Raw genomic sequence first — 11422 nt, 5'->3', positions numbered from 1 at the left:
ATCCTCTCCTCTCATCCTGATGCGCAGGATCCTCGTCTTCGTTCTTTTGCGCGCGTGACACTTGGTTGTGTGTAGCTTTTTACGTTGCTTTTCTTTTTTTTTGGACCTGTTTTTCTTTTTTCTTTATGTGTGTGAATTTTGGAAGAATTTCCTACGACGGGAATTCCCCTCTTGGGTAGTTTCACACAGTACACTATGGTGGCGCCATCTATGATCGTGCGTAAATTTCGTTCACGTCAGATTATTCCTCGTGAAAAACCAGACAAGATTCTCGTGTACCATTTCTCTCTATCTTAATTCGTTCGCGAGTTACTCTAATTAACATTTTGTCCACCCCTCAACCATGAATACCAACTGTTAAAAAAAAAAACCTGTCCGATATTTTCGGATTCCCTAGATGTATGGAGAATTTTATGAAAATCGGCGTGCATTAGCTGTCCCTTGTTAATCTTCTATACGAGGCTGCTGCGCCCGTTCAGTCTAAAATCTTTAATCTCGTTAGCGCTAATTCCTAGGCCTATATCTTGTTAGATTCTGTGCGCCTCAGTCCATCACCGCTGGGCTTTTCGCGTAAGGAAATTAGCGAGCGAGGAATCGAATGGCGCGCTCACGCGCTCGATCACCGGAAACCCTGCCCCGCCGACGGCCGCTACGTTGAAATCTCTCATTGAATTCTCCACCACTGCTACCCCAATCTTGCTGTATAACTCACTGGTTTCGTGTACGATTTTAGATTGATCGTAGAGCTGACGCGTGTAATTCTTGCAATTCTTATTTCTAATAGCGCGTTCGCTATTCCGAGCAATTTTATCTGAGATTATTTAATTTATGTAAAAATTAAAATTAAAAAAGAAAAAATAGTTACGTAATAAAGTATAACGGGTAAGATAATATAATTGAAGAAAAAAATTCCCTGTCATCGCTATTCTTATATTTGTCCATGTATGACTAAATGTCCACATTTTTACCTCGAACGAACGATAAAACACTGTTTTCATAGAACGAGAGAAAAAGAAATTTTTTTTTTAAAGCAGAACAGAAAAGCTAACGCGTTAAACGATAAGCTGTTCATATCCGGGCTTAGGCGAGATAAGTTTTATGACATCCCCATTATTTCGAAGAACCCTTTCCGTAGAACCCTCGGAGAACACCTATTCGGTGATAATTTTTATTGTCTCGAATGATTTATGCTTAACCCATTAGGTGAACCACGAAGGTTGGACGGATATTGATAGTTTAAGGTATGGCCGAGCTATGAGTGAAAGAATTCGTCTGTTCTTTTTTTTGTGGTTGCTAGGAATGTATTGTACTTCTGAGGGTTAGGGAGCATAAAAGATTAATCTTAATGCAGGTGAAAGATTTTGGGTGTTTACAATGTTAGTTGTTGTAGGGAGTTGTGTTCTCCTGAATTGTGATGTAAATCATGTGATGATTTCATTAGTATTCTAACTGATGTACGGATTTTAGGGTGTACGCATTTTGTACTACTCTTGACAAAGTGTTCTTGGTTAGAGTAATGTGAAATTATTTGTCAAAGCATTCTTTTTACTATAGTAACATATAGGTATACAAATGCATTTTGTTCTTTTCTGATATATAAAAAGTTGGTACTGCCACAGGTAGTTTAAATTTATTTAAAAACTTGTCTTATTACCATTTTCAAATGATGAAAGTTACTTTTATAGAGACAGAACTGATAACACAATATATCATACTAACAACACATTGTCAACACATTCCATACTCTTGTTTTGCAAAGAAAAAAGAAAAAAAAATATATGAAACACACTGTATGATGTGTAACATAAACACAATTACACAAATCCTCTAAAAATATCATTTAGCAACAAAAACACTATATAATATTCAACAGGAACTACATACATATATGTATACAATATTCTTAATCCAATTCCTAACCTCGAAACGTTTCATAAGAACAGCACACACTCTTGCCAGTAACTTCCATAAACCACTACAGCATCGAAAAATAAATTCAGTTTAATTACCAATTTCTAAGACCTTTCTCTGCTTCCAATGTACCCTTCACCCCCAAATACACACACTCACAGACACACAACTCTCTCTCTTTCTCTATATCCATCCCCTGAGGGTCCATCTTCAACGAAACATAGAGACGACGTGTGCCGGAAACGAGCGAGCTCCCGTTGCGATTCACCAGATCCCGAAGGCATTTTACGGGGCGATAAGAGGGGTCGGTTTGAGGGAATGCAGATCGAAATTGTCGTTAACCTGAACGCGCGACGCAGCGCGCAACGGTCGTAAAACGGTCCGCCTATTTATTCACTGTTTCTTTCCGGTGTTTCGTAAACGAAGTGAATCCACGCCAGACAACCTGACGAACGAGAGAGCTCGAGCCACTCGACAGTTTACGAGCGTAACCGACGATAGACGACGACGTCTGATCCTCGTCTGAGTGAGTGAGGCGACGTTGCCGCCTTTTGACACGCGTCACTGATACTTCTCTGTGTCCGACTTCTGGGGATCCGATTACTGTTTCTCCCGTTGCAAGTAGCCGTTGGAAGATGAATAGATGCTGGAAGAAGGAGGTTGTTGTACTTCTTTAGCGGAGAAGATTTCTTTGGCGAGGTGAACCCGAGAGAGAGCAGGTTAGAACGATTCTGAAGTGTTTCGAGTGGCGAACCGCGTATTTCCTGGGAATTGTTCGAGGCACTTGGACGAGGTTAAGTGGGTTCAGGATTTTGTGACAGATAAAGTTTTCATATTTTGTAACAAATTTCTTGTAAAACATTTAACAATGTCAAGTATAATTAACATTCAATAGAATACGAAGCTTCAGTTTTGCAAAGCATTTAAGTAAACATCTTAAATGAAACTTGCACTAAACGTAAATTAAACTTTCGTAAAGTGAAATTTGTACGTTTGAAAATTGTCGTGTACCATCGTGACAGGAATTAATTAGCCAGAAGAATCTACCGCGTATAGCGAAATTCTCATCCTTCCCTCAGCATCGTTGCACCATTATAGGCTCACATCCAGCCAACATCATCGAGAAGTGGAAAAGTTCTCTGGTACCGCTCAATCTATGCCACCCTTGCTTCATCCGCGTCCGTCCCCTTTTTCGCCTGGTGGAAGTCACATCCACGGGGGCAGAGGAGAGGGGGATTCCATGCAAGAGATACTAGGAACGTTACACAAGTATAATACACGCGGCGGTAGCAGGGGGATGTTCGGTAATCGATACTAATTAGGACGAGGCAAAGTTTCGGTTATACGACAACCAAGAGGAGAACAAGGGGGCTGCTCTGCTCTCTTCTCCTATAGTCCACACACGGACATACCTTCCCGAATACATTTACACACACATGTACAGGGTGTTTCTGAACTATAAGTAGAAATTTGATCTGTTAATAGGAGTCGTTAAAAGAGAGGAAAATAAGGTCTGAATAATTTACGATATTAAAATAGTCGTTGAATTACCTGAGTTATTAGTTCGTGTATTAATTACAAGTTAATACCTTACATAAATTAACCGTATAAATTCAATGGAACGTTTTAATCTCGAAAATATTAACAATTTTTCACACATGTATTCGTAAGCATTCACAAAATAACAAATTACCTAATCTAACCTAAATTAGCTAAAAATAGCAACTATTTTAATTGATACAAAGGTTAGGAGCTTACAAGTTTTCATAAGTATAATTTTTAATAATACACAAATGCATGTGCAACTTCGTAACACCGTAACCTCAAAAGCATCACACACTTCGCGTAAACACATCTGCACTCCTAACGATCAATCTGCAAACTAATAAAATCGACTAAATCTCGAAACATACGATTATCGATACTGTCTCGTTTCTCTCATCGAGTCGTTCTCCTTATCAACAGGTTATGTTTCTGTCCATAGTTCCGAAACACCCTGTATGCATATACAAGACACGTACGGGTAACGTTAAACCGATATATCTGCCTACTTACCGGCTAATACTACGATGCACGACGTATTGTAGGCTTTCGGGGGATTTATCCCCCATTATAATGTCGGTGCGCGGAGTGTTCTCGACGTAAATGGGCCCTATCGCTGTCACGTGGACAAAGCGCGGGCCGACGTGCCTGTGACGGCAACGCGATACCTCCTCGAACAATAATCATAATAATAATCATAATCATAATAATCGGAATCATAATCGTCTCGTGGTCGGGCCTCAGGCCTTCACTGATGATAAAGGCAAACGCGTGCGTGCATATACGTGTGTGTATGCATGTGTACGTATAGATGTATAGGATGAGAGAAAGAGAGAGAAAGAGAAACAGAGGAGAGACCTGGTGCACGTTCGCGCGGCTTCCTCCTTCCTTTCCCTCTTTCTACTCCTCCTTCATGCCGCTCTTTCCTCTTCTCTCTCTCTCCCCCCCTTTGAATGGGTAGCAGCCCTCCCGCGGCCCCGGATACATCATCGGATCTGAATATGGATTTCTTTCTTTCCGACCGCCGCTTTGTCGAATTATTATTCTCTCCTCCCCGCTCTTCTACCTATATGGCTAGGCTACCCCTCTTTCTGGTACTCTAGTACGTTGCGTTGCTTCTTTCTTTTTTTTTTTGTTTTTTTTTTCTTGTATATAAGACTCTCGAAGACTCTCGTTTAACCCTTTACGTGAAGGATGGAGAACGTTGGGATAGAGGAGAGGGATGAAGAGATTCCTCCCCCCTTTCTCTCGCCCTCTGGGATAGTTTCTTTGGTGCCTCCCGCTGTGTTCGTGGGCAATGAATGTGGGTATAGGTTAAGGGTTGCCGGGTGTATAGGTTAGGAATTTAAGAATTCCGAAATTTTGGGAATTTGCGAATTTGGACATTGCGGTGTTTGAAAATTAGGAAATTTGGGAATTTGCGAATTAGAAAATTTTGCTATTTGAGAATTAGAAAATTTGGAACTTGGCAAATTAGAAATTCGGAAATTTTGTAAATTTCGAAATCTAAGAATTTGGAAAATTTGCAATTTCAAATTCCTAGAATTTTCTCTCGAAGTTAGTCGTACGCACCCTTCTCTCGACTATTCAGCGCAATGGCGACTTCCTGCCTACGACGTCCCCTACTCGAGATTCGATTTCGGCCGCAGGATCACCGGCCGGCGATTTGTTCGAGTAAACGCGCGCCGTTTGCGGGATCGAGTTCCGCGGTTCGCCGGTGAAGCTCCGGTGGTCGGTTGCGGTCGGTGTTTCTTTTGGGCCAATTTGTCTTGTTTCTGGGGAATTCAATTAGGGGGACGTAGTGTGAGATGGATTCTGCGAGATCGCTTTTGATGGGTGATTCGTAACCGTGGTTTTGGCAACTTGATATTTTTGCGGCTCTTCATTTCGTTCAATATTGAAAAAAAATGAAAAAGAAAGAAAGCAACCTAACCTCTCTGAACAGACTGGCATATTACATACTATATTTCTGGAAAATAAAATGGACTCTATCGTTTATTGCAACGCAGAGTCGAATAAAAAAATTGTAGATGAAAAGAAAATTAAATTTCTCATTTTCGAGGAAGTTTTTTTATTTCCTGAAAAATATTCATTTTTGGTTACGCTAAAATCTTCAATTCTCCTCTAACTCACAAATTCCAAAAAAATTCTTAGACCAACGATCTTCTAAAATCTCCAGACTCCTCAATATCCCAGTAAATACATTTTAAACTCTACGTACCGTACATCCTCCTTCCTCCACCTCTCAGTTACCTAACCTTGACCGCGTTTGTCGTCGACCCGTCGATACCTTTTTCCCCATAAGACTCAGCGATCCGAACCGTTTCTCTGGACCGGCTATTCGCAACCGCGTATTGATTGCAATATCGCGCGAGTATATCCACGTGTTTACGAGTATTCAGCCGTCAAAAATCTTCTGTTTAACCGACAGCTCATCCTTTTCATAAACATCGACACTCTCTCTCTATTTCTCACTCACATACACACTGTAGAACGACATCTTGCCCGTAACATAACATTGATATACTCTTTCTCTCTCTCTCTGTCTCACACACGCACTCTGTAGAACGACATCTCTACGGTAGAAGATCGAACTTCGTCAATACTAATCCTCGTGTACCCACGATTTTAGGTGTACACATCTTCTATTCAACTATATCGAAGATAATACCGACGTTGGATGGATAGCGTGATGAAGCAGGATAGAGACTGAAGGGGAAGCGAGAGAAGAGAAAAGAGCGCCGTGGCCAAACAAACCCGAAATAGACTAGGCGAGTCGAAACGTGTTCACGCTGGCCTGCAAACAAATAATAAACGCTCCTACGCCGTTGCCACGGGGTGCCCGTACCTGATATCCAGCCACAGCCTCGTTAGATGACTCATGTGATTTCCTCGCGGGAGATTGAAATTGCCGGCGAAGTGTGTACGGTGGTTATTAGGAGACTCTAATTCTTCTGGGTTGTTACTTTGCTTGGTGCAGCTTTTTCGAACTTTGTGAGAAATTGAAGTTAATGGTGATTGGAGAAAGAGAGAGGAGAGGTTAGGTAGAGATGGTTTGTGTTCGATTTAGTAAGGGTTTCTTGGGGGGCTTTGAGGAAAATTGAAATTAATGATGATTAGAAGGAGGTTAGATTAGATGGTTATTTGATTTGAGAGATATTTGTGGGGCTTCGAGGGACACTGAAATTGGTAATGATTAGGGAATAGGTTAGGTTGGAGGGTTATTTGCTTTGGGATTTGATGAAAAAGTCAGATTTTACCTGGTTAATTATATGAAATGTATTGAAATGTATTGAAATATAGTGTATTAGTATAACAAAGAATTGGGTGGTCCAGAAATTCTATGGAATTTTGCTCTTTTGTGTTGCCTCGTAAACTGAATATAACAAACGTAGTAACCTAATAAATTCCTCCTGAGTTTAATTAACAAGTTCAGCAATCTCGTTCAGAAATCAGGTTTCGTTAAACGGATTTAGGGTTATGGTAAATGTCGAGGAACGATATTACCGTCGTTTCAATAGCCTGGAGCAATGACCATATCTATTACAAATATAAATTGAAGTCTTTATGGAACCAGTGAGAGTATATGACTGAGGACTTCAACAAGTAGATCTATCATATTGATAAATGAGCGTGTCAGGTGGTGGAGCGTTGCTTCAAGCACTGTGTTTTGTGTTGATTATCTTCCTAGGGAAACCTGCTAGCTATTTTACCTCTTACCAATCTTATTCCTCCAAGATGCCATTACCGGTGTCTTTTTGAATTTTAACACTGTTTCTTTGTCGTTCAATAAAAGCATCCAATTTTTCAAATCTCTGTTAACAAATTCTCCTTCCTCTCTAGATCTTGCCTTCTCTAATCACCATGAGTAGGCATATGAGTAATCTCCATCCCGAGAAACCCACAATTATCAATCGTAACCTAAAAAATAAAAAGGAAGAAAGAAAAAGAAGTCTTAACAATGAAAAACAAGATTAAATATCAAGAAATTAAATAACAGTAAAACTATCCTGAAAGATTAATGGCATCGGCAACTTATCTTCCTCCTTCACGTCCGTAATTTCAAATGGCCAGCGCTTTGGAAGTAATCGAGTCGCGGGGAGGAGAGAGGGCAGATTAAAATCTTCTCAAACTCACATTAAGGAAGCTCTGAAGGCGCGTCCGTGGCGAGAATTGGTCACTCCCTCGGCGTGTGTCGTACGTGTAGAAGTTGACGCGACGCCTGATTCTCCTAAACGTTGCCCACGGGGTTGCAATCATCGTTCCCAAGGCCACACCCTCGATTCTCATTAAGATTTACCGCCTAAACGAGCGCGCGCTACCTATATGCCCGGCCACGAAGCCGGTCTCGCTTCGAAAAATAATAGAAAATGACGGGGCCGCTTTTTTTCGTGGCGACGACGCCGATTAGCAAGACCCGGAGGACCCTTCTTCTCTTTTATTTTCTCCTCTTTTTCTTCCATGGCCAACCCTTTCTCTCTTGGCATCTTACACGGACTTTGTGTTGTCTATAATATAAATTTCATTCAGATTTTTAGGTTAGGATTACATTTGCTTATGAATTGCATTAATATTGCTTATGTTAAATTTATATTTCGTGTACTTAATGTTGATGGTCCATTAGTGTTAATATTTTATATTTAGTAATTATAATAAAATTACGATTATGAAAATTCTGAATATGTGTATTATTATTATTGTTGTTGTTGTTGTTGTTGTTACATTAACCTTTTGTCGAACAGGAAGAAATTATTGTTATTTCATGTTTTTCTTTCAGCTTTTCATTGTATCAAACATTGGTTTCCTTCGAATGTAAATATATATTAATTATTAACGTTATATAAATAAACCTTTTATATCTTGGTATACATATACGTACTGTTAACGTAAGCAATCTTTTATACAAATCTTCGCTTTAATCTGCCGAAAGAAATGATTCTCCTACCACAAGATCCGTCTACGTTCTCATCATCCCAGGTCACTGACCCAATCATCCTCTCAAAACCCACCCAAAACCACATACTTCCACTCAAAAAGGAAAAAGAAAATCAATAACCTCAACCAACCATAAAATCCAGCCAATTCACCAACATTCCTCCAGCCGCGTTCCACTTAATCCTTCAAACCCTCCAAAATATTCCTTCAGCACCCTCTACCGTCTTCCCGCGACAACACTTGCACCACGAAATATTAAAAACTATTCCACAAACAAGACCACATCCCCCCCATTCAGGTCAAAGTAATTCTCAAACGAAGAAGAAGCGGTGACGATTAAAATCCCACCGTCTCAGGACGATTTTTACCACGATTATCACGAAAAGTTTGTGGCATCCGAGAGAAAGTGCGCGGTACAACGAAGATCCGAACGAATCGAACGCACTATATACCACAGAGAAAGCGTGTCAAATTTAATTCCTCGTAAAGCTCCATTAATTTACGGGTGGTCGTGGCCGCTAGGAAATCCGACGTGTTCCACGTCGACCGTGTGTTCAATTATCGAATTTATTTAATGCCAGTCGCTCGATAATAAGTACCTTCTTGGACGCGCGAAAATATCGTCCCCCCTCTCTCCTCCCTTCTCTCAGCAGCACCCTCTGCATGCAAGAAGCTCAATTCGCTGACTTTTCACCTGTCGTTAAGTCTACGGGGACGAGTTTGGCGGTATTAAGTTAAATCTCTCTCTCTCTCTCTCTCTCTTATTTTATCGCATCGATGTGCTCTTGTGGATTCTTTCGGTCCTTTTTTTATACTCTACCAGAGGCATCGCTTAACCTAGCCTGCCCTTCGTCCTTTTCCCCTCTATAATTTTCACTCGAATACCTGCTCTAATTATAGGTGGTTCGTCACGCCGGCATTCTTTTTGCCTACTCTAGGTTGTAGTTCGTGAAAATGTTTCAAGTAGAGTGTAATTTCAGTGGCGAATGGTTAAATGTCTACTTGTTGCTTTACGGAGGAAATGTAGGGTTAGAAGGAGCGGGAAATGTTGATTGTCTGTTTGACGTTGTTCCACTGATTCTGCGTCGTTTATAAAATTTGCTTTATTAAAAATCTGGTCTCTCACTTTCTTACTCTTTTAACAGCGATTATATTACACTCGTTTCTTAAAAAATTTCGAGAACGTAATATCTTACTTTTCACACGAACACCATACATATATAAAATTCTTCTAAACACTATCCATAAGAATAACGAGAATCTGAAGAAATAGCCTACGACGCAAAAGCGTTGATTAGTTGCGTAGTTGCGATCTGCGCAGAAGCATGCGCAGTAGTACCTTACTTCTCGAATAACTCCCCGTATGTGCATAAAATTGTCCAAAACATAGCCTCATAAAGATAACGACGATAAAGGATAATGACGGTGGATGCTTCCGGGATTGTTTCAGGTACCTGGGAGTGGAGCCACGGTTGAATAGCGGCTCTGGTCTGGGGAACGGTGGCGAGGGCCAGGCACAGATCGTCGGCGCGGGTGTGATCGGTCCAGCGAGCGCCGAAAAGAACTGCAAGAGCGTGCACCTGACCGCGAAGCAGCAGGCGATATGCTCCCGCTCGCCGCCCGTCCTGCAGGTATTTACCTCGCGGCAGGGCCAACCTCTGTCTGTCTCTGTCCCTTTCTCTCTCTCTCTCGTTCGGATTAATGGCCGGGGAAGCACGCGGCTAATTCGATTCACCGGCCCTCCGCTAAGGCCGCGTGTACGCGCCTATGCCACATTGTGCGAACCATCTTTCCACCATAATGTTTTTCAGACGTCGAACGAATAGAGAATGTTTCGTTATTTTTTCTTTTTTCTTTTCGAGATGACGGTTTTGTGTTCTGAATTTTAAAGAATCGAAAAAAGAGGTTAGGTGAGTGTTTTTGAGGATTCTGGTTACGTTTAATATTGGGTGAACAGTGAAGTGATTGGTTAGGAAGTGAAATGACGTGTGAAATAGAGGTTAACTATATAATTGTGAATTGTTATCTGTTTTCTCTTTTTTTTAATTTGACATTTGTGCTGTGTGAGAGAGATCTTGAAACGGGAATGGAAAAATTGAGGAGTAGTAAATTTTTTTACTGCTCGAAAGTAATAAATACAATTGCTGACGATAAAGGTGGTATACTTCTTTATACTGACGTCAACGAATTCCAGCAAAATTGTGAACAGACGTGTTTTACGAGTGTTCGACGTGTTTTATGAAAGTCAGAATGGCATCTGAAGTATTTAGCTCTTGGATAATCAAGGATCGATTTATTTTCGAAAAAATATACAGCGTCGTTAAAGAAGAAATAGCGCAATTACACGGTTCTGGTGCATCGTTAAACGTTCGAAAAGAAGCGGGGTCATTGGCAATTAAACCTCGCAGTCAGGTTCAGCTTTTGCCCCGCTTTCTTTTCAGTTTCGATCGTGAAATTCAGCGTTACTTAGTTTCTTATTATGTAACTGTTAACACAATTTTCTTTAATTCATCCAACAATTATTATTATTCCATCTTCGAGTACAATCGAACCAAAATTACATAACCTCAGTTTTTTAAGAATTTTCTATCTTGTTTCAATTTTGAAATAGAAACAAATCCTCGATAATCGGAATATTTCAATTTTTCAAAAATTTCAGTTTATTCCTGTTTTCACCTCTTAATTTACACGTTCAAAGTCTCGATGTTATATATTTACCAAGAATTGCAATTCCTAACCTAACTTTCAGTTGAAAAAATAAATCGATTTCCATCTCCGTCGTTTAATTTACATTTTCGGAAGACTGAATGTTACATTTACCAAGAATTTCATTTCTTTTTTTAGCGTATTCTCGTTTTATCCAAAGATTGTTAAAAGCGATCCGGGATCGCGTAGGGGAAATTGAACGTCCGTCCGGTGGAAGATGGCGCGAGGGCAGAACCGGTGAATTCGCGCGATTCTAAAGAACTCCCGGAATGCAGTGCTCGAGTTGTAGCTTTCGTTTGCCGCGCCTGCAATATTTAATACTCGAGCT

General features: G+C 40.5%; 1 protein-coding gene across 1 annotated transcript in view; it reads left to right on the top strand.

The window, feature by feature from the left end:
* LOC108574333 (protein Wnt-1-like) overlaps positions 1–11422 on the top strand; it is a 70042-nt gene that overhangs the window by 46956 nt on the left and 11664 nt on the right. Inside the window, exon 2 of the mRNA XM_017936904.1 lies at positions 9839–10019. Within this exon, the coding sequence (XP_017792393.1) occupies positions 9839–10019 (181 nt within the window). The remainder of the gene's footprint in view (positions 1–9838; positions 10020–11422) is intronic.

The sequence above is a fragment of the Habropoda laboriosa genome, unplaced genomic scaffold (assembly GCF_001263275.1).
Source record: "Habropoda laboriosa isolate 0110345459 unplaced genomic scaffold, ASM126327v1 scaffold176, whole genome shotgun sequence".
Classification (NCBI taxonomy): Eukaryota; Metazoa; Arthropoda; class Insecta; order Hymenoptera; family Apidae; genus Habropoda; species Habropoda laboriosa.
This window is presented reverse-complemented; position numbering and strand designations above follow the sequence as displayed.